Source organism: Haliotis rubra, unplaced genomic scaffold (assembly GCF_003918875.1).
Source record: "Haliotis rubra isolate DU_JTF1 unplaced genomic scaffold, ASM391887v1 Scf47, whole genome shotgun sequence".
Taxonomy (NCBI): domain Eukaryota; kingdom Metazoa; phylum Mollusca; class Gastropoda; order Lepetellida; family Haliotidae; genus Haliotis; species Haliotis rubra.
The window spans coordinates 1181848-1206833 of NW_025767157.1; the positions used below are offsets into that span (position 1 = coordinate 1181848).

The 24986-nt window shown below is 44.5% G+C and overlaps 1 protein-coding gene across 3 annotated transcripts in view; it reads right to left on the reverse strand.

Moving 5' to 3' along the window:
* LOC124290634 (metabotropic glutamate receptor 1-like) overlaps window positions 1-24986 on the reverse strand; it is a 59636-nt gene that overhangs the window by 34145 nt on the left and 505 nt on the right. The window contains exons 1-4 of one of the 3 annotated variants that reach the window (XM_046727402.1): window positions 21687-22356; window positions 12190-13002; window positions 11633-11879; window positions 9593-9825 (exon numbers count right to left, since the gene is read on the reverse strand). In XM_046727402.1, the coding sequence (XP_046583358.1) occupies window positions 9593-9825; window positions 11633-11879; window positions 12190-12907 (1198 nt within the window). In that variant the 5' untranslated portion in view covers window positions 12908-13002; window positions 21687-22356. Of the gene's footprint in view, window positions 1-9592; window positions 9826-11632; window positions 11880-12189; window positions 13003-20249; window positions 20346-21686; window positions 22357-24986 lie in introns of those variants that run through there. The other 2 variants (XM_046727404.1, XM_046727403.1) reach the window with 2 other exon arrangements.

The following is a 24986-nucleotide window of genomic DNA, read 5'->3' on the forward strand; positions in this document are numbered from 1 at the left end:
TACTTCTGTAGCTGAACTCCAGCAAGACAACCAACCTACTTCTGGGGCTGAACTCCAGCAAGACAACCAACCTACTTCTGTAGCTGAACTCCAGCAAGACAACCAACCTACTTCTGTAGCTGAACTCCAGCAAAGCCAACCAGAGCTACTCCAGCCTACTTCTGTGTAGCTGAATTCCAGCAAGCCAACCAGCCAGGGCTCACTGGTAGCAACTCCAGCAAGACAACCAACCTACTTCTGGAGCTGAACTCCAGCAAGACAACCAACCTACTTCTGGAGCTGAACTCCAGCAAGACAACCAACCTACTTCTGTAGCTGAACTCCAGCAAGACAACCAACCTACTTCTGTAGCTGAACTCCAGCAAGACAACCAGCAAGACAACCAGAACTTCAGCAACTCCAACCAACCTACTTGTAGCTGAACTCCTGCAAATTCCAGTAGCTGAACTCCAGCCAGCCTACCAACCTACTTCTGGAGCTGAACTCCAGCAAGACAACCAACCTACTTCTGGGCTGAACTCCAGCAAGACAACCAACCTACTTCTGGGCTGAACTCCAGCAAGACAACCAACCTACTTCTGTAGCTGAACTCCAGCAAGACAACCAACCTACTTCTGAGCTGAACTCCAGCAAGACAACCAACCTACTTCTGGGGCTGAACTCCAGCAAGACAACCAACCTACTTCTGTAGCTGAACTCCAGCAAGACAACCAACCAACCAACCTACTTCTGTAGCTGAACTCCAGCAAGACAACCAACCTACTTCTGTGGCTGAACTCCAGCAAGACAACCAGCCCTACTTCTGGGGCTGAACTCCAGCAAGACAACCAGCCTACTTCTGGGCTGAACTCCAGCAAACCAACCAACCTACCTTCTTCTGTAGCTGAACTCCAGCAAGCCAGCCAGCCAACCAGCCTACCAACCTACTTCTGTAGCTGAACTCCAGCAAGCCAACCAGCCTACCAACCTACTTCTGAGCTGAACTCCAGCAAGACAACTAACCTACTTCTGAGCTGAACTCCAGCAAGCCCAACCTACTTCTGTAGCTGAACTCCAGCAAGACAACCAACCTACTTCTGTAGCTGAACTCCAGCAAGACAACCAACCTACTTCTGTAGCTGAACTCCAGCAAGACAACCAACCTACTTCTGTAGCTGAACTCCAGCAAGACAACCAACCTACTTCTGTACTTCTGGGCTGAACTCCTTCTGTAGCTGAACTCCAGCAAGACAACCAACCTACTTCTGTAGCTGAACTCCAGCAAGACAACCAACCTACTTCTGGGGCTGAACTCCAGCAAGCCAACCAACCTACTTCTGTAGCTGAACTCCAGCAAAACAACCAACCTACTTCTGGAGCTGAACTCCAGCAAGACAACCAACCTACTTCTGGGGCTGAACTCCAGCAAGACAACCAGCCTACTTCTGTAGCTGAACTCCAGCAAGCCAACCAACCTACTTCTGGGGCTGAACTCCAGCAAGACAACCAGCCTACTTCTTGGGCTGAACTCCAGCAAGACAACCAACCTACTTCTGTAGCTATACTCCAGCAAGACAACCAGCCTACCAACCTGCACTTGCAGTCCTACAGGGGAACTACTCTACTTCCGCACATGCAGTCTCATAGGGCAACCATTCAACGTCTGTACATGCAGTCCTACAGGGCAACCAATCTACTTCTATTCTTGAAGTCCTACAGGGCAACCAACCTACGTCTAAACTTGTAGTCCTAAAGGCCAACCAACCTACTTCTGCCCTTGCCGTCCTACAGGGCAACCAACCAATGTCTTTGTTTGAAGTCCTACAGGGCAACCAACCCACTTGATAAAGGCGGCGTCAAACCCAGCAAACTCACTCACTCACTCTCTAAATGCCAAACAACAGAATTGATATGCCTGAGAACGGAATATGTTATGATGATGAATGTGAACACAAGCCGGTTGGATTGAACAGCAATGTCAGCGATGTCATTGCATTGAAGGCAGTGAATCACAAAATATCATATTCCTGCGGTACATCAAGGGGAAGAGCGAGAGATCCGGTAGATATTTATACAAGCCGTTTGCCAGAACTGTGTCCCTTCACTCTTTAAATTCGTGACGAATGTTTCCCGTTGTCTATTGGGTCGAACTTTCGTGTTGCAAGTTCCGTCTACTTGCATCAACTCATCAAAATTCATATATTTCAATCGAACATCCAAGCCGTAGTGAAAACATTATTAGTTTTTACATCGAAATGTAATTTCGAAGGATTTGCTTTCAGAGTGTATGGTGGGAGAATGCTAATGATTTCCTAGAGTCAAGTTGTATTATACGACGAATCGCTGTAATACAACCCTCCCGAGCAGATCCATGTTTCATGTCCGATTTCCTGGCTACTCAACGCCCTAGAAATACATTATAATCATCACCCAAAATGTTGTTATTCGGCATAACACAGAGTCGGCAATACGTGGCAACATGTTAACACGAGATTCCAGACGATGATACGCGCTATGGTCCCATAACGTTGAAAGATAATGAGGAACGTGAAATCACGTCTCTCAAGATGGTATGTTCTGAAATATAAAGGCCTGTCTGTGATGAACAGGCTCCACCACAGACATACGGGGACCGTAGATCGTCGCTTGTGGTCCTCTCCAGGGATCTCTTGCATCATCATCCCCGTCCTCATCCCTCGTGGTTCATCTTGGTGCGCTGATAGTATAGAGAGCTTTCTAATTAACTGTGATACCTAAAATCTTCTTTATATGACGCAGTAGGGATTACGATATGGATTTTTGGGCTTTATCTCTCGACAATACGCCTTCGTTTCCACCATACGAGTAGGTCACAATTTCACTCCACCTATGTGAACTGTTTGAAGCTGTATACTGTCGGACAGGGCAGGGAAAGTATGACACTGATATACAAACAGAAATTTGCATTTAGGCAGTTTATGATATGATATAAATAGCTGTGTTTCCAATCTTTTCCGTAGTGTTTACAGATGCTAATCCGCCAGTGTCCGTCCCCGTGAGATCGCTCCTCGTTCTGCCTTCTCTCATTGAATTACGCTATGACCCGTCATCGATTAGTTTAGTATTTACATAAACAAATTACTGTTAATATGTCGGAGGCTTCTTTACGGCGTAGCCTCACTAGCCACTGTGTGGCGACATACACTAAAGTTTAATTGGGTTTGGCGGCGATTGCCGAGATATTTGCCGTCGTGCATTGATCTCCACTCACTATATGATATTAGTGGACAACCGCTCACGTGCGGGCCTGTATTCGTGGAGTGATTACTGGAAGCTCTTCACACCACGTGTGATAAGCGAAACCTACTTAACGGGTAATGGGTGGAAAGAGCCGCCCTTTCAAATAAGTGTTTTTATCTTCAATTCAGTCGCGTGTGATTGCGTTTTGATCGCGTTGATAAGTCTTATACAGATGCAAGTCTATGATATGGCACTGATACGCATCTGTCAGGGAGATGGTCAGATGGCCGTCATGACGTGACATTGGGGACGTATCGGTATGATCTCTGATAACATGGAACACAGTGAATGAATCAACGTATGTCACCACTGTTGATGGCTGGTTTACACAGACAATACATCTCATCAATAATAAAGTGTGATCAGGCATACATAATGTAAACAAGAGTGGTGATGATTGTGTTGGGGGTCACTGATCCGTTCACAGAGGAAGCGTCCGCTAATGTAGGTTCAAATAGCATGAAACCTAATCCTGACTGTCGTCATGTCTGACTCAGGGACATCTCCATGAGGCTGATGAAAGAGTTATATACCTGTATATGCTATATACCCCCTCGTGTGACAAACTATGTCACAGTATACATAGTTTATGACGAACACCATTATATCGAATTGACGGATAAATCGAACTACTCGGGTCCCGGACACTGGCTGTATATGTCATATCTACAATGCCATTCCCCATTCGCGAGGAATTTTCTTTTTATCAGTATCCTCTGTAAAATGGTTTAGCTCGATATGTGATGAATCGTGTTATATCTAAGTCTGATATACTTTATCATATCTATATATTTGATGTATCATGATGTTATATAATTTATTTATCTGATATACCATATTATACCTCATTCGTGATGAATAATGTTATATATGTGTTTGATATACACGTTTATACCTCGTGGTGAGTCATGCTATACCTGTCTGGCACACAACGTCATGCATTGTTATGCCCTGTTAGTGACAGACCGCCGCCATATAGCTGGAATATTGCTGAGTGCGGCGTAAAACTAAACTCACTCATTGACTCATTACTCAAGCTGTAACATCTGCATCATCCTGTACAATGTTATATCTACACTTGTTTCCAGTAGACTCTTTTAGGAAACACCCGGTGTCAGTAACTGACTTTCAGTGACCCGTTCACTTTCTTTTCACTTCTTAACAAGAGAGCTAAAAGCACTTTACCATAACTTTGAGTCAGGTTGTTAGACAAATAATACACAAACGATGGATACATGTAATGCTGAGCTGTCAAATTCCTTTATAACGATGACCAGTGGCATTGTCTCCTGCCCACAAATTCTTCCCTACAAAACCTCCACCAGCCTCCTAAACGCAACATACCGCCGTAAGAAGATCGTTCGTAATCCCCTTCGGGGGTAAATACGCTGTCTTCCATCAACAGAGAGAACATGGCCTTCTGACAGTCGCGTCGCTGCCAATGATGTACAGTCCGGGCAATATCTGCGTACAATGTCAGAAACTGTCATCTGTAAGGCCTTTAAGTCCTAACTCCTTGAGCCCTGAGTCTCCTAGCCACTGTCTGTCGACTAATTATATGCCTCAAGACATTCGTTACTGATTACGCCATTATCAGGAATCAATTACTGAGATGATAGTACGCAAGTATTGGTCTTCGTTGGACGAAGTTACCCTGGATCTGCCTGTATGATGTCTGTCCGGTCTGTCTGAAACGTTGCATCGGGTTAGCCACCCGTTAGTTGGGCAAAACCAAAAGTTCCATCAATGAGGGCATGGATGACTCCCATCTGTATCATACCCAGAGCCTGCTTGCATTGTTCGGGTGCAAGCCGTGGTACTTGTGGGGTTTTGTTTTAGCGTGAGTGTCTCCCACGTGTCATTATCGTGTCCGTATCATTTATATACCATGAACCCATGAAGATCCGGGTTAGAATTGACCTTCAGTAATCCATGCTTGTCGTATACCCGTGAAGGTCCGGGTTAGAATATTGATCTTCAGTAACCCATGCTTGTTGTAAGAGACGACTAACGGGATGGGGTGGTCAGGCTCGCTGACTTAATTGACACGTGTCATCGGTTCCCAATTGCGCAGATCGATGCTCATACTGTTGATCACTGGATTCTCTAGGTCAGACTCGATTATTTACAGACCGCCGCCATATAGCTGGAATATTGCTGAGTGCGGCGTAAAACTCAACTCACGCACACTATATACCATGATTTCACGTGTTACTGCCCAAGCGACACGTGCTTTTTCACCTTTCTTTGCATTTCCTACGAAAAACGCACCTTTTAAGCGAAACGGAATTCGTGTGATCAGATACCTGAGACCTGATTATGCTCTAAACATTCCGGACAAATGATGGTGACAAAGCCACCAAAACAGGGTTTCATGCATGGCCTTTATAAGGAGACTCGAACGCTATTAACCAACGGTAAACCCACTCGGCTACCCAATCGCCACCGTTCATATACTAAGCAGCAAAAGAAACGTCAGTTTGGAATTTTCCTTCGCAGAAACGGATAACTGTAAACTCACTAATGCTTTGATTGTATATTTTTTGACATCATCTCCAACTTAACCTGAGCAAAGACATTCCTTTCCAACCTCAGAATTGAACCCAGGAAATGGCCTCAAAAACGCAACCTGATCTCGGAGATGGTACGGTGTTCTCCATGTTTTTCATGCAACTCATGCTGCACGTGCTGTTCACAAGCAGCAGCCCTATAAAATGCGCCCCCAAACCTGGTTGAAACATTCACATTACAACGTCAGCAGGATGCTGCGACTCACGACAGCTCAGAGGAACCAGGTGCTAGGAAGACTTGAAGCTGGCCACACTGCACAAGCTGTTGCCAATCACTTCCAACCATCTACAGGCTGCAGCAACGTTTCCGGGCCACCAACACCACAAATGATCGCCCCCGTACTGGCAGACCAAGGGTGACCACAAGACGACAAGACCGCCATGTTGTGCGACAGTATGTACAGGATCCCTTCATGCAGGCATCCGAAACAGCACGCCACACAGTGGGAACACACGGAAGACCAATCAGTACTGATACAGTAGGCCGACGTCATCGGCGTGAAAGTCTACAGTTTGCCCTACAAAACCAAAACTGGCGATACAGGCAATGGAGAACTGTTTTGTTCACAGGTGAGAGTCGGTACTGCGTATCAACTGCAGATAGTAGAACAAGAACATGGCGACGACGTGACCAGCGTTACTCAGGCCAATGTGTTATGGAAAGAGACTCATGGGGAGGTGCAAGCATCATGGTATGGGGTGGAATAGGCCTGAACCAGAGAGTGGGTCCTGTGGTGTTCCAGAACCTTGGTCCAGGGAGAGGAGGCGGCATCACAGCGGTGCGCTACATCGACCAAACTCTCAGACTCCACGTCATACCACATTTCGCACGTCACCGGAACAACATTTTCCAGCATGATAACGCCTGGGCCCATACTGCCAGAGCTACACGGGACTTCCTACAGCAGAACGGTGTCAACATTATGCAGTGGCCAGCCCTTAGTCCTGATTTAAACCCAATTGAACATCTTTGGGATGAAATTCAGAGGAGACTGAATAATGTCATACCAAGGCCGAACACAGCCGATTTATTGCGCCAGGCCTTTCTCAGAGTGTGGTTCCAGGTGCTAATGGCCTTCATCAATCGATTGTTGCACTCCATGCACAGAAGCTGTGCTGCAGTTATTGCCGCTCGTGGTGGTCACACTAGATACTGAAGTGGTTTAGCCTGATGGTTAAAGCGTCCGCTCGTGACGCCGAAGACCCGGGTTCGATTCCCCATATGGGCAAAAGTGTAAAGCCAATTTCTGGTGTACCCCGCCGTGATATTGCTGGAATATTGCTGCATACAATCATACTCACTCACTCACTACTTGTTATCGCCAACATTATGCAGTGAAACCACAAACAAATCAGTCAGTTTTCCTGCTCTGAAATTTAAGATATTGTCAAATTTCAATGGTTTTCCTTAGTCTGTCTCAAGGATACCCTCGTGTGTTTGTTTGTTTGCTTGCTTAACGCCGTAATCAGATATGATAAAGCTATGTTACGGTGGTCTGTAAACAATAATCTACGCCAGATACTCCAGTGATTGACACTATGGACGCCAGATAATGCAATAGGGATACGATGGCAGGCATCAGCTAAGTCAGCGAGCCTGGCCACCCGATCCCGTCACTGGCCTTTCACGACAAGCATGTGTTGCCAGAGACCAATTATAACCCGGATCTTCAAGGGCAGGTGTAACTTGATATTTGATAATATTAACCTACGGCCTCCTCAGTGCTATCAATGAATATTGATTGATTGACAGAGTAACTTGGTTTTTAATTTTGACCTTGTCGTCACATGATTTTCACCGTTAAGTAACACGCATTCAGTTTCCATCCAACATGCATGTAGTTTTCAAGTGTGTTAGCCTATTCTTTCCTAAACTGATCTCAACCATGACTCCAGGGATCAAATGGCAGCATTAATGACTTGTACATCATTCATGAGTTTTACAAGGCATTGCAACACAAAAGAAGCCTGTATTCTGCCGATCCTGCATATGTGTGCGATGAACCGTTTGCTTATGAAAGACTGTGGTGACATCTTTCATGTAGCGGTCATGTCAGCGCTTTCACAAACCAGTTTTTGTTTCGGAATCCAACTGCGCCTACAAGGCATATGCTTCTGTCTTAGTCTCGATCCACGTCATTTTATAGGCATGCTCTTCACGGTATGTATATTGACGTGTCGTCAACATGGAGGCGGATGTTTATGTTCAGTCCCACAACATTTAGAGATAAAAGAAACCGTGACGATCCTAAAATTGATCTGTGTGGTTTACCTGCTTGAAACTTGAATTACAACTATCGATATCTTCTGGTCATGCGTTAACATGGTGGCTAGGATACTACATGCTTCAAACGTACCCATGTGAACGAATACGTGAGTTGGGCTTAAAAGGCGTCGTTTAAACAAATGGTGTGGTTGTTTTATGAGGCGTCAGTTTATGTAGGAGAGACCGAAGCGAGTCTCGTCTTTGGTGAAATACGATCAGGATAACTCAAAGAATATAAGTGAGTGAGTGAGTTTAGTTTTACGCCGCACTCAGCAATATTCCAGCGATATGGCGGCGGTCTGTAAATAATCGAATCTGGACCAGACAATCCAGTGATCAACAGCATGAACATCGATCAGCGCAATTTGGAACCGATGACATGTGCCAACCAAGTCAGCGAGCCTGACCACCCGATCCCGTGGGTTACTGAAGCATGGGTTACTAAAGAGCATTATTTTAACCCGGACCTTCAGGGCTGTAAAATGGATTTGTTATAAGCCTCTTACGACAAGCATGGGTTACTGAAGATCAATTCTAACCCGGGTCTTAACGGGTGTGTAGTTCAGAAAGGGCTGTAAAATGCATTTGTTATAGTCCACAGCCTCTTACGACAAGCATGGGTTACTGAAGATCAATTTTAACCCGGACCTTAACGGGTCCCAAGGAATATTATCGGATTTTGGATTCTACAACACGAGCATAGGATCCGAGTGAAGATTGTGAAAAGCCGTTAGTCGGGGACCCGTTATATACTGCTGGTAATGTTTCTGTTGTGAATATTGATATGCATTTATGATACCGGGACTTTGCTACCCACGCTATTGTATACAGTTGACTTGACAGTATGCTTGGTGTATATGCGCATACAACTGCATAGGAACTCAACAGAGTGTTGGAAATGTATCGGTCACCCGATTGAATATTATTTCGATTTACTTAACATACTCCACAAACGTTTCATAATACAAAGTCCGAAATGTTATCTGGCCCCATGTCGATGTTGTCCTGAACACTGATTGTGACATGTGACATATGTTTTTAAGCATCAGTCCCATCAAATGTTCTAAATCTCCCAGAGTCAATAATTAAATATGAATCTAATGTAAGTAACGAACGATTTGGCAAATCCAGATTACCTCAGTTCCAGACATGAAGCATTGTCCTGTGTTCCATTAAGATATTCCTTTATATTTTGTTGCTATGTATCTTTAAGTCTAGGATACTTCGCTGGTGTCAACTGTATTTATGAGTAACGTCATAATGGAATGACGCGTCATGACGCTGTTTAAATTACCTCCCCGTTAATCTAAAGTATTCTTGGTAACATCATTCTTTCACGTCCGTTAAGCACGATGGTCAATCCACATCACTTCTCCCGTGGAATTGCCTCTTTAAATTTGTAGAAAATTTAATGTTATTACCTTGGAAGGAATGATGTAAGGTTATGTCCAAAATAACTCTAAATAAGATATCTGAATGAGACTAAATGTGAGCCTACCTGTGCAGGGAGTGCTTTTCCGGGGGACACTGTCGTCGCCAGGGAGGTAACAGTTGAACCGCTCCTGCCAGAATTCCTGGAACCACGGGTTACGGGTGTTGTTGTCGTGTCTCAGTTTACCGTAGTGGTCGTCAAAGCGAGGGATAGGAGGCGAGTACAGCCTGACGGAAATCCCTCCCGCCGCCAGTTTCTCGACACCCTCCACGACATCACCACGACTACCCCAACCATCACTACCAAACACAGAGAAGGGACGTATTATTTGTAGCTATCGGCTCCTTGCAACAGAAGAATCCTTTCTTATATTTCATATTCAGTATATCATATTCTATCCAAACCTATCCCATACCTACTTCATCCAACACAATACTAGCCCATCACCAACTTCATCGAACCCCATCATAGCCATCACCAACTTCATCGAACCCCATCATAGCCCATCACCTAATTTCATCTAACCCCATCATAGCCCATCACCAACTTCATCTAACCCCATCATAGCCCATCACCAACTTCATCTAACCCCATCCATAGCCATCATAGCCCATCACCAACTTCATCATCTAACCCCATCATAGCCCATCACCAACTTCATCTAACCCCCATCACCAACTTCATCTAACCCCATCTAATAGCCCATCACCAACTTCATCTAACCCCATCATAGCCCATCACCAACTTTCATCTAACCCCATCATAGCCCATCACCAACTTCATCAACCCCATCAAGCCCATCATTTCTAACCCCATCCCATCATAGCCCATCACCAACTTCATCATAGCCCATCCCTAATTTCATCTAACCCCATCATAGCCCATCACCAACTTCATCTAACCCCATCCCATAGCACCATCACCAACTCAGCCCATCCCTAATTTCATCTAACCCCATCATAGCCCATCACCAACTCAACTTCATCTAATCCCCCATCCCATAGCCCATCACCACTTCATCTTCATCGAACTAACCCATCATAGCTTCCATCACCAACTTCATCTAACCCCATCATGGCCCATCACCACAGCTTCATCTAAACCCCATCATAGCCCATCCCTCCAAATTTCTATCTAACCCCATCATGGCCATCATCAGCTTCATCTAACCCCATCATGGCCATCACCAACTTCTATCCATGGCCATCACCAACTTCATCAACTTCATCTAACCATCATATCTAACCCCATCATAGCCATCACCAACTTCATCTAACCCCATCATAGCCCATCACCAACTTCATCTAACCCCATCATAGCCCATCCCAATTTCATCTAACCCCATCCTAGCCCATCCCTAATTTCATCTAACCCCATCATAGCCCATCACCAACTTCATCTAACTCCATCATAGCCCATCACCAACTTCATCTAACCCCATCATAGCCCATCACCAACTTCATCGAACCCCATCATAGCCCATCCCTAATTTCATCTAACCCCATCATAGCCCATCACCAACTTCATCTAACCCCATCATAGCCCATCCCTAATGTCATCTAATCCCATCATAGCCCATCACCAACTTCATCTAACCCCATCATAGCCCATCACCAACTTCATCTAACCTCATCATAGCCCATCACCAACTTCATCTGACCCCATCATAGCCCATCACCAATTTCATCTAACCCCATCATACCTCATTTCAACCCCGTCCTTGCCCCTTTTATTCCGTTTTCCACACTCTCACCCACATGCCCACTAACGCATGTGAAAATCAAATAACCTAATACCCCCTCCCCTGGTTCAGTCCTGTTTACAACCAGTACCTGACACGGTCCATTAGACAACTAGCCAACTGTGACCGGAACGTAGGTTTTCAAAGGAATCCAATATGTTTGCAGCGCAAATCTAGTTTCTGTTTTACTAACAAGACCCCTGACTATTCTGTATATAGTTAAGTGACACTGACTGGCAATGGATGATAAACTTTATATGGTCTGCTGGCCGCTCGTTACGGATCTACTGACGGTTGTATTACAGGATCCTAGATAGGGAGTTTTACTGGGAGTTTCACTGGAATGATTTCAGAAGGCGACCAACCTGCCTATGAAGAGGAACTTCCCTTCCACATCATTCCTCTCCATCGCCTTGAGCAGCGCCTTGATCGTCAACCCCTCACAAAAGCAGACCACTACAGAAGCGTTGGGTCTGCTCTTCAGGTTTTGAATAACCTTGTCGAACTCTTCGTCTGTTCCAGAGCTGGACACACTGTTGGTTGTGGCGATACAGATACCCCTCTCTTCCGCCTTAGCCTTGAATGCCTGCATGCCCCGCACTCCGTAGTTCCCTAAAACAGGAAGATAAATCTAACGTCACCCATCTTGATTTGACACTACGATGATTCTCTCAGTGATATTCTTCAGTTTTAGGGGGAGATGGGGTAGCCTAGCCCACATGAGTGCAATGTGTGAAGCTCATTTCCGGTGTCCCCAGACGTGATATTGCTGGAATATTACTAAATGCAACGTAAATCTAAACTCACTCACTAAAACTCACTTTCATTAATGCCTCAAGCAGTGGCAATTCCAGAAGAACATATCGTATTACCATTATACAACTATCTAATTTATAAGACGCATGACATAGAGTTAACTCACCATCTGAATTTATAGTTGAGATATAAGTCCAGTTAAAGTGAAGTACAATATCCACCAGTGCCTGAGCCTGGTAGTTGTCAGGAGGGACAACTCGGAGAAAATACTTATGCAGCTTGTTGCTCAGGTCCATACTTGTAGCGGAGTAGCCTATCTGGGGAATGTTGAAAATTTGAAGCAGATTCTGAACTTGTATACTCGCTTCACTTGACCCAGGCCCTATGAGGCCGGCAATAGGTTGCAGGTTTCCATCTTTACACTCACTGGACTGGTTGCCACCGTTTGACGTCCCATTCGGCTCTGTCTTGCTGGCAATGGCGTCCTTGATGAAGTCGATGCTCTGTTCCAGAGCAATGGCGGAATACCAACAGGAGTCCCGGATGTCACAGCCCAGAATGACGCCCGGAAGTATGTTGTCATTGTCGTTGATCTCATCCAGTGTCATGAGGACGGTCTCAACCCTCTGGATGCCATAGTGTTCACGTATCTTCCCACAGGTACGAGAGTAGGCCGTAGCGGATGGAGGTTTGTGGTGGATGGAGAACAACGCACCGAGGATGACGTCGCCCTCGATGCGTGCGCTGAATTGTGGCGTTACGCACGTCACCGTATCAAAACAGAGATAGGTCAGGATGACGTACACTCCCAAACCTACCCAAGTGTTGGTGTGTCCATCTATCATCATCCGCCGGTCTTCGTGGTCAGGGGAGCAACTATTCATAGGATCACCATGTTATATAACTGACTTCCACACTCATCATGATCCTAATGTATTTTACTCTTTCCGTGTCCGTAATCATCAGATCGTGACGGGCCCTGAAAAGAAAATCAATGAAATATAATTACACGGCAATCACGTAACCAAAAGGGATAATTTTCTGAAGACGTGATGGACTCTTCTTCCTTGGGTATTGACTGGAAATGTCGATATAATAAATTCAGGGGGATTCTCCAGGAATTGTGTGCAGGGTGACACTCATATTGCCTTGACGTGAATAATGCAGGCGGTCGTGGCAAGTAACTGACCCAAGGGTTAAAACAACGGAACAAAACAAAACGACAGCTAAAACAATAGTAGAATACAACACGGTGATTAAGGCAATGGGACAGTACAACACGACAGTTAAAACCATGGAACAGTACAACACCAGCGTTATGACAATGTGACAATACAGATGGCCAGTTAAAACCTTGGGGCAATCCAATACGGTAGTTTAGTACCATGCGACAATGGGCAGTCCAATACCGTTGGACAGTTGGACAGTGCAACACGACAGTTAAAACCATGGGGAAACAAAACACTAGTTATAAGACAATGGGGCAGTACAATGCGAGTTATGACAATGGGTAGTCCAATACCGTTGGACAGTGGGACAATGCAACACGACAGTTAAAACCATGGGCAAACAAAACACTAGTTATAAGACAATGGGGCAGTACAGTGCGAGTTATGACAATGGGCAGTCCAATACAGTTAAGACAATTGGACCATACAACACGACAGTTAAAACTATGGTGAAATACAACACGGTTATGACAATGGGCAGTTTAAGTCCGGCAGTTTATTCAGACAACCCGATCTCCCAACGTCGAGACGATTGTACATTACAAGAGGGTCCTCAAGACTCAATGACAATACAACCCCAATGTTCAGACAAAGGAACGATACAGCATTTTTAAATTAGACAGTGGGACAATACAACATTTTGAAAGTGAGACAATGGGACAATACACCTTTTGAAGTTAGACAATGGGACAATACAACATTTTGAAAGCGAGGCAATGTGACAATACAACACCTTTGAAGTGAAGCAAGGGACAATACAACATTCAGAAATGACACAGTGGGACAATACAACGTTTTGAAAGTGAGACAATGGCATCATACACATTTCCATATATGGTGGTCGTGGTACTCACAGGAAGCAAAGAACCAACCGTTCAATATTGGGGTGGGAGGTGGGTGGGGGTATTTCTTTTCAAATATATCAACACAGGAACAATAACACGAGGCGAGTGTTTAATGTTCGTTCGTCTTTTAGCATCAACCTCTGCACTTTAATTTTTTCAAAGGCTTGAGACAGGGAAGAAACATATGTTGAAAATGGTGTCAGTTACCTTTAATTACCGGCGCACAAAAACATCAATATGGTAATTACATGTATTCCCATCGTTTAATGAGGTTTATTTCGGTCCTTCAAAATGGTGTAACAACATATCAATACATTACCGATCGTGAATACATTCTCATCAGACAATCGGATTGCAGGTATCCAGCGAGGCACCAACCCGCCTGGAGTTGATGTTCTCTTTCCAACTAAACACTGTGTATTCTGACATTCGGAGGGCTAATACGATAGCTGGTTCCACCGAGGAACACGGGACATCTAGCATATCGTCATTCGGCGTTTATTGGCAGCAGTGCCCGACAGAACACTTGGCAGTGTGTGTACATGATTTTAAAGGTTGACTTTGCCAAAAGGCAATTCAAGCAATTGCAAATCCCACGCTGACATCTGCTAACTCTAATCTAACGGCTAATGATGGCACAAAAACAATGCCTCACAGATGGCACCCTTCTACAGTGTCTGGATTCTCGACCGGAGGGTTAAAACTTCAGTACACAAAGGCCGGGTACACTTGTACTGACAAGCATAGACGTATATAAGTGTACAAGTACGAGAATAACAAATTGCGGACTCGTACAAGCAATAATGAAACTGGAGGGCAGAAACTAGAGGGACGCAGACAATGCTGATACACAGCATCAGGCACAGTGAAGACAATGGTAATACATGACAAGACAACAGTGAAGACAATGATAATACATGACAAGACAACAGTGAAGACAATGGTAATACATGACAAGACAACAGTGAAGACAATGGTAATACATGACAAGACAACAGTGAAGACAATGATAATACATGACAAGACAACAGTGAAGACAATGGTAATACATGACAAGACAACAGTGAAGACAATGGTAATACATGACAAGACAACAGTGAAGACAATGGTAATACATGACAAGACAACAGTGAAGACAATGGTAATACATGACAAGACAACAGTGAAGACAATGGTAATACATGACAAGACAACAGTGAAGACAATGATAATACATGACAAGACAACAGTGAAGACAATGGTAATACATGACAAGACAACAGTGAAGACAATGATAATACATGACAAGACAACAGTGAAGACAATGATAATACATGACAAGACAACAGTGAAGACAATGGTAATACATGACAAGACAACAGTGAAGACAACAGTGAAGACAATGGTAAAAATCGGCCTTAAGGACAATGAAGAAATTGGTAATACACGGCAGTGATGAAAGAAAGAAACAGTGATGACAATGTAGTCAATAGCAACGCTGTCAGTGGTGACAATGTAGTCAATAGCAACGCTGTCAGTGATGACAATGTAGTCAATAGCAATGGGTCAGTGATGACAATGTAGTCAATAGCAACGCTGTCAGTGATGACAATGTAGTCAATAGAAATGGGTCAGTGATGACAATGTAGTCAATAGCAACGCTGTCAGTGATGACAATGTAGTCAATAGCAATGGGTCAGTGGTGACAGTGTAGACAATAGCAATGGGTCAGTGATGACAGTGCAGTCAATAGCAACGCTGTCAGTGGTGACAGTGTAGTAAATAGCAACGCTGTCAGTGATGACAGTGTAGTCAATAGCAATGGGTCAGTGGTGACAATGTAGTCAGTAGCAATGGGTCAGTGGTGACAATGTAGTCAATACCAACGGTGTCAGTGATGACAATGTAGTCAATAGCAATGGGTCAGTGATGACAATGTAGTCAATAGCAACGCTGTCAGTGGTGACAGTGTAGTCAATAGCAACGCTGTCAGTGATGACAGTGTAGTCAACAGCAATGGGTCAGTGATGACAATGTAGTCAATAGCAATGGGTCAGTGGTGACAGTGTAGTCAATAGCAATGGGTCAGTGATGACAATGTAGTCAACAGCAATGGGTCAGTGATGACAATGTAGTCAATAGCAATGGGTCAGTGATGACAATGTAGTCAACAGCAATGGGTCAGTGATGACAATGTAGTCAATAGCAATGGGTCAGTGATGACAATGTAGTCAATAGCAACGCTGTCAGTGGTGACAGTGTAGTCAATAGCAACGCTGTCAGTGATGACAATGTAGTCAATAGCAATGGGTCAGTGATGACAATGTAGTCAATAGCAACGCTGTCAGTGGTGACAGTGTAGTCAATAGCAACGCTGTCAGTGATGACAGTGTAGTCAACAGCAATGGGTCAGTGATGACAATGTAGTCAATAGCAATGGGTCAGTGGTGACAGTGTAGTCAATAGCAATGGGTCAGTGATGACAGTGTAGTCAACAGCAATGGGTCAGTGATGACAGTGTAGTCAATAGCAATGGGTCAGTGATGACAATGTAGTCAACAGCAATGGGTCAGTGATGACAATGTAGTCAATAGCAATGGGTCAGTGATGACAATGTAGTCAACAGCAATGGGTCAGTGATGACAATGTAGTCAATAGCAATGGGTCAGTGATGACAATGTAGTCAATAGCAACGCTGTCAGTGATGACAATGTAGTCAATAGCAATGGGTCAGTGGTGACAGTGTAGTCAATAGCAACGCTGTCAGTGATGACAATGTAGTCAATAGCAATGGGTCAGTGATGACAGTGTAGTCAACATCAATGGGTCAGTGATGACAATGTAGTCAATAGCAATGGGTCAGTGGTGACAGTGTAGTCAATAGCAATGGGTCAGTGATGACAATGTAGTCAATAGCAACGCTGTCAGTGATGACAATGTAGTCAATAGCAATGGGTCAGTGATGACAATGTAGTCAATAGCAACGCTGTCAGTGGTGACAGTGTAGTTAATAGCAATTGGTCAGTGATGACAATGTAGTCAATAGCAACGCTGTCAGTGATGACAATGTAGTCAATAGCAATGGGTCAGTGGTGACAGTGTAGTCAACAGCAATGGGTCAGTGGTGACAGTGTAGTCAATAGCAATGGGTCAGTGATGACAGTGTAGTCAACAGCAATGGGTCAGTGATGACAATGTAGTCAATAGCAATGGGTCAGTGATGACAATGTAGTCAATAGCAGACCAGTGAAGATCCGGGTTAGAATTGATCTTCAACAACCCACGCTTGTCGTAAGAGGCGACTAAAGGGATCGAGTGGTCAGGCTCGCTGACTGGGTTGACACATATCATCGCATCCCAATTGCGTAAATCGATGCTCATGCTGTTGGTCCCTGGATTGTCTGGTCCAGATCCGATTATTTACAGACATATAGTTGGACTATTGCTGAGTGCGGCGTAAAACTAAACTCACTCACTAACTAGTCGGGGCGGTGGGGTAGCCTAGTGGTTAAGGCGTTCGCTGGTGACGCCGAAGACCCGGGTTTGATTCCCCACATGGGTACAATGTGTTGAGCCCATTTCTGGTGTCCCCCGCTGTGATATTGCTGGAATATTGCTAAAAGCGGCGTAAAACCAAACTCACTCACTCACTCACTAGTCAATAGCAATGGGTCAGTGATGGCAATGTCGTCAGTAGCAATTTGGTCAGTGATTACAGTGTTAACATAAGCAAAGGGGTCAGTGATGACGATGTCGTCAATAGCAGCGTGATAGGTGATGATAGTGTGACCAACAACAAGGGATTCCCTGATGATACTGTTTAAACCAAATAATCCACGACAACATGGTCAGTGACGACAATATAAACATTGGCACCGGCGTAGTTGATGACAATGTCAAATCCCAGAAACATATTCAGGCGAACTGGGATTCGAACCGCAATCAAAGGTATCCGGTGCATCCAAGGGCATAACTCTGAACTGCCTCAGGCTTCATTAGTAGGTTGTACGAGGAAGTTAAGTGATACATTTGGTAACGCCACGACTAATCGAGCTCTACTCTGAACCCAGATGGGCTGCGAACACAACAGTGCACTTACCATCCTCAATAACGAAATGCTAGCGGGTCGTAGTCGACATAAGACGGAAATGTAGTTAAGATAAGATGACGTTAAAAGGCATAGTATCTTCAAAATAAATAATTCGACAAACGATTTCCTTCGCATGATGGAATCTTCTTTCATCCGAGTAACAGAAGCCATGTCGTGACTGTCGATAACAAACAGGAATCTCACCTGGTTTATTACAGTTTTATAGTCCCGGATTTACATCCGCTGAACATCCAGAGCTCTACTCATGGTAATGGCGATTAGCGTTTTATGTTTTAGGGTATGAGCACACGGATCCTTGGAGAGAACGCTTCAGATTTGCCTTTTGGTGTAAGTATTGAAAACTGTTGAGTTTGTCCAGAAAAGTGGATTATTTAGGTTACTGAGATACGTTAGCGCATGCTCGGAGGGATCTGTTCGTCTTGTGTGAGACGTCACTTGTGCGATACCCAGGGGATGGTTGTGTCTTAACCAGAGCCACAAATAACTCATACGTCAAGCTCCGTACTTCATTTGTGTCCAATTTCAGACAACAATGGGCAATAATGTCCTGCTAGCTTTCCTCGCACAGAAAAATCTCCGGTCAATAGTGGGATTTGAACTCAGGATTGAATTACATGTAACATTATTTGGTGGTTATTTTCCCATGCGCCCGTGAAACCTTTCCGGTAGCGAATGAGTGAGCTTGAGGGTGTGTCTGTGAGTGTTGTTTTTTCCTTTAGGGAATTGGTTGAGTGGTTGAGTGAGTGGTGAGTTGGTAAATGAGTCAGTCAGTCAGTCAGTCAGCAGATGAGTGAGTGAGTGGGTACGTGAGTCGGTCAGTCGGCACATGGGTGAGTGGGTAAGTGTGTGAGTGAGTGAGTCAGTCAGTCAGTAAGCGGATGAGTCAGTCAGCAGATGACTGAGTGAGTGGGTGAGTCAGTCAGTCGCTGCTGAGTGAGTGGGTGAGTCAGTCAGTCAGCAGATGAGTGAGTCAGTCAGTCTGTCAGTCAGCAAATGAGTGAGTGAGTGGGTAAGTGAGTCAGTCTGTCAGCGGATGAGTGAGTGAGTGGGTAAGGGAGTCAGTCAGTCACCAGATTGGTGAGTGAGTGGGTAGTGAGGAGTGGAGTCAGTCAGTCAGCGGATGAGTGGTGAGTGAGTGAGGGGTAAGGGAGTCAGTCAGTCACCAGATTGGTGAGTGAGTCAGCGGATGAGTGAGTGAGTGGGTAAGGGAGTCAGTCAGTCACCAGATTGGTGAGTGAGTGGGTAAGTGAGTCAGTCAGTCAGCGGATGAGTGAGTGAGTGGGTAAGGGAGTCAGTCAGTCACCAGATGGGTGAGTGAGTGAGTGGGTAAGTGAGTCAGTCAGTCAACGGTATGGTCACTGGGTAAGTGAGTCAGTCAGGCAGTCTGAGAGTCTGTGAGCGGATGAGTGAGTGAGTGGGTAAGTGAGTCCGTCATTCAGTCAGTCAGTCACCGGATGAGTGAGTGAATGGGTAAGTGAGTCAGTCTGAGAGTCTGTGAGCGGATGGGTGGCTGAGTGGGTAAGTGAGTCCGTCCGTCCGTCAGTCAGTCAGTCAGTCAGTCAGCAGATGAGTGATTGAGTGAGTCATCGAGTGAGTGAGTGAGTGTGTAATTCCGTGAGTCAGTCAGTCAGCAAGTGAGTGGGTGCGTGAGTGAAAGGGTAAGAAAGTCAGTCAGTCAGTCAGTCAGCGGATGAGTGAGTAAGTGAGCGAGTGAGTGAGTGAATGGAATGGCGGTTGAGGCAGGCAGTCAGTCAATCACAAGAACATTAGTACACAGAACCTGGACAGACACACGTATAAATGTGACACCTTCTCAGATCATACTTTACGTAGATTACTCGGGTTCACGTTTCCAAAAGTGTTACAAAATATATGTAGGTATATGACAAGCAAGAACATAGAGGATATACAGGCCTACACAGTCTACCCATGTAGGAAACCAAACCAAAATCTTCGACGTAACAAGCACACGTTGCACTAACAACTCAACAGGGTACACAAGTCCTATAGGAAATATAATGTTAAAATCATTTCGTACATGGTTATCAATCTAAAAACGCACCATTACTCCCGTGTCGATTTACAAAGCTGTGTCAAATTACAGCGAACAGGTTTCTCTAAGATCTTTCATCGAGAGACCACACCAGAAGATGTTGCTGCCAAACGTTCCGCAGGCCATGCAGCTATTTCATCTTTTACCCATACGTATGTTCAAGGGGCTGGATTACCCAATTACCTAGCGCCTGATAACAATAATCAAAGGGTGTGTAAGGTAGAAAGGGGCCCGTCTGGGTAGGTCAGGGCATTGTCCCACACATACCTCTTACCCGGTTTCCGGGTCAACGTGGGCGTCCTCGGGGGCTTATTTGAGACGCCATATTGCCGGGGGTGCATCGGGTATAAGAGGACATGTGTACCCACAGTCGTCAAAAGTCATGCATGATCTGACATATATGGTGGAACGTTTGCCAAGTTTACTTACCAATCATAACAAACATTTCTGAAAAATACGTTTTCTTTCATAATTGTGACTCAGCTGCTCTCCTTATATAGCTGGGTTGCTATGTAATCATTTCTTGTACAGTTGTGTAAATATACGGGTGCATATCATACCGGTAGCAAGGTCACATAACGTCTTATCACATGGTCGCGTCCTAATGTCAGTAGACAGTTGACTTCACGAAAACAGTATTTCTGCACAGTTTTTTAAGCAAAAGCTTCAGTAAAAAGGATATGCAATAATAAAAGATATACTAGTGAATCATAAATGTTTTAAAACCTTATTCGACCAGGTACTTTGTGGCTGCGAATGCTGTGTTTTGGAAAAGCTGACAGTATAAATATTTCACATGCAATATGGCCTCATCTTAGGCTTTGTAATTCCAAGCGAGATACATCAGGGGAAAAGTTGTGATCTTGCTGTACTATATATGATGCTTGGTGTAAATAATTAATTACTGTAAGTGACGCAACCGTCAGCAGCTTCCGTGACGTCGAAAACCATATACAGCAGTAGATCTGCTAGCCCTGCAACATCATCGTGCACGACAAAATCTGCGGGAGGCGACAGTAGACGATTTGTATATACGACACGCTGACCGCTATATCATTGAAACATCACAACACTGACACAGACAATTGACTCGATTAAACATTCATCAATATAGCAGGGCTTTAGACAAACCATTGTTATAGATATGTTTATAAATACATACTGGTCCTAAAAATATCCGAGCGACAGTTCTGGTAAAAGTGTGATCCACAGTCTGATTGTGCTTGTATTAGTCGATGACAATCTGCCATTTTCCATACGTCTTTAACACTACACAAAATCCAGTATGGCTCTACACCAATACCTGAAAGGGGTGTCTAAAAAAACACCTCGAAAGAATGACAACGTCCGTGTTTTTACCACATATAAGATCCATGAATCGAACACCTGAACGCGCACGACCATTTTGTGTACTGGTATGTACAACACACACACACACATACTTACCAAATACGGATAAATGTCACCATAGGCGAACTTTCCAGTATATTGAATTTTCCACAAATCCAGATCAATAATACTTCAACGTCAGTGCTGTTAAACTGACGGTAAAGAGTTTTCTCGGGTAGGAGCTTTAATCTGACTATCAACCCATCCTTGATTGTATCCCAGTGGGGCTGCTGTCATCAACCCGTGTCACCTGCGTCCTAAAGCTTGGAGGCCACAAGTGTCAAACCCAGCATTGTGTCGTCTGCGTTGAATGTCGTCTGCTTCTACCTGAGCCAGGTGGGCGCCGGCGTTTGGCGAGCGGTTCCGATGCTCACCTACCAGCTAGATAGAACGCTGATCAAATATGTATGGGGCTTCACGTAACAGCGAGGCAGAGGCTCTGTTTTAAAACGATATGTTTTCGTCACTGAACAAACAGGCTTCCGAGAACAGAGGATTCGAACACAGACACACAATCTCTATCAAATGAAACACTGCCGTATACAATCTCTCTTGACGAGAGTCACTAGTTAACCAAACTCCACATGAGACCCGAATACAAGCAACTCCGGGTAGATGTCGGGTGAGAGGTGAAGACAGTCAGTGGAAGACGAGGAGTGAAGCCGACGTTTTGTACAGTTGTGTACAGGAGACCCCAGGGACGAGCGGTCACTGTGAGATGATTGTCTGCCTACTGCAATCAGCTGCGCCGATCTAGCAGAGGGGGGAACACATAACAGCCCCGCGTGTGTGAGGAAACTAAGTAAAGTGACAGGGATGTCATAAATTATGAAGCGAACCTCCTATCAATGGCTAATAATATGACTTCGTCTTCATTGTGATGCGGAGAACGACTCTCAAGCAATCCCTAATCATTAGTGCTCAGGCAAGGATTACCGAAAGCTGGTCAAACTCCGTACAACTGACCCACTGTTTGCTGTAGTCTGCACTGCGTGGTGAGGGAGTATAGTGGCACTGTCAGGCAAATACACTTTATAACGGTAAATATAGCCTATAGTACTGGTACTGTAGGGAAAGTACAGTATTGAACGGTAGATAAAGTGTATAATTACTGGTCAGTCGCGTAACAGTACTACTTGTAGTATTTTTACGGCACTTCAATGTGAATACAGTTTAAGACAACAAACATTGTCTTCAGTACTGGTACTGTCGGGTAAATACAGGTTTAAACGGTGGATAAAGCGTATAATTACTGGTCAGTCGCGTAACAGTGGTACTTGTAGTATTTTTACGGCACTTCAATGTGAATACAGTTTAAGACAACAAACATTGTCTTCAGTACTGGTACTGTCGGGTAAATACAGGTTTAAACGGTGGATAAAGCGTATAATTACTGGTCAGTCGCGTAACAGTGGTACTTGTAGTATTTTTACGGCACTTCAATGTGAATACTGTTTAAGACAACAAACATTGTCTTCAGTACTGGTACTGTCGGGTAAATACAGGTTTAAACGGTGGATTAAGTCTATAATTACTGATCAGTCAGGTGAATACAGCTAACAGTGGTACTTGTAGTATTTTTACGGCACTTCAATGTGAATACAGTTTAAGACGCCAAATATAGTGTATAGTACTGATACTGTCGGATTTAACCTGTTTAAAGCGGTACAAGTATTCTACAGTACTGGTACTGTCGGGTAACTACAGTTTCAAACGGTGGATATAGTCTTCAATTACTGGTCGGCCAGCCAAATACAACTAACAGTGGTAACGGTAGTCTGTATAGCACCAGCACTGTCTGGTAAATAAACGGTAAATATTGTCAAAAGTGGTGAAAATTGTTTAAAAGGGTAAATATTGCCTATAGTAATGTTACTGTCCGGTATATACAGAATACTTCTTTGAGTGGCATTTTAGAAGCTGGGAAGTACAAAATTGACACACTTTATGGGTAACAACCTCTTTATTACGAGAGTGCGACGTTTCGAGACAGATTCTTGTAGCGTTGTCAAGCAGGAATTCGTAATAAAGAAGTTGTTATCCATAAAGTTTGTCAATTTTTTCATATACAGATTAGTGCGGTAAATATATTCCATAAAAGTGTACTGTCGACTAACTACATTATAAAGGGGTAGATATGATTTGTAGTACTGGTACCTTATAACCGTACATGCGTCAATGGGTCATTCACATCACCTCGACACAGGGGGACGCTCCCACCTTACATGTGAACTCGCCTGTCACTTTGGGGTTAAGTGTACCCCCTGGGTGAACCCTTTGTCTGCACCACAGCGGAAACCCAGAATAGTGGGTCTCTGAATATATATCATTTTATAGTGGCAATTAAACCCATTTAAACAGAAAAGGAGCCCCGGTGAGATGGGAAATTCTGAACCTGAGGAAATCTAGACTTGCTTCATTTAGAGCTTTAGCTTTGTGGGGAGGGCTAGACAGTAGGGAACATAATGTGGTTCAGGGACTGTGCGACAGACTAAGTGACCATTCTGCAGAGTCGTTACAGCCTGACAGTCAGTCCCGCTATGTCCAGCATATGCAGTCACGGGGACTGAGTTGTGCTCGGGGTAGTGAGTGAACAGGATCGGCAATCTTCGCCACTACTCTCGTACACGCCCGAAGTTAATCCCACAGATGTACAACTCTGCCGCTACACACTGAGAGCGCCTCTGGGTCAGAGGGTGAATAAATGTTTGATTATATGTTTTAGAATCATACAGCCTCGATGATGTTGAGGGCACGGGTTATTCATTCGTCTAAGGCGCCGCAAGTGATGTGCAGAGTTGCGTCCCTTGAGCTCGCAAGAGAATTATGATCGAAGATAAGAATCCCGTTTCGCCCCTGTTATGTTTCTGGGTTTTGAAGCACTACTCTAGGTTTTACACGTATACTATCCACATCAACCCCACACTCGTGTTATCCCCGGATTACTGTTTAAAAAGGCTTTAAACCCACCCCACTCACTCACTCACTCACTCACTCATTCATTCATTCACTCATAGGTGCGGTGGGGTAGCCTAATGGTTAAAGTACGTCCGTTCGTCACGCTGAAGATTTGGGTTCTATTCCCCACGTGGGTACAATGTGTGAAGCCCATGTCAGGTGTCCCCCGCCGTGATATTGCTGGAATATGGCTAAAAGCGGCGTAAAACCATATTCACTCACTCACTCGGACTAGTCGTGATATTGCTGGAATATTGCTACAAGAGACGTAAAACCCAACTCACTCACTCGGAAAGGTTAACACGGGGCATTCCGAACAACACTTTGTTTGTGATACTGAAAGCAGGACATGGGCATGACATATTTGACATATGACACGGAACCGACTTCCTACAGCCC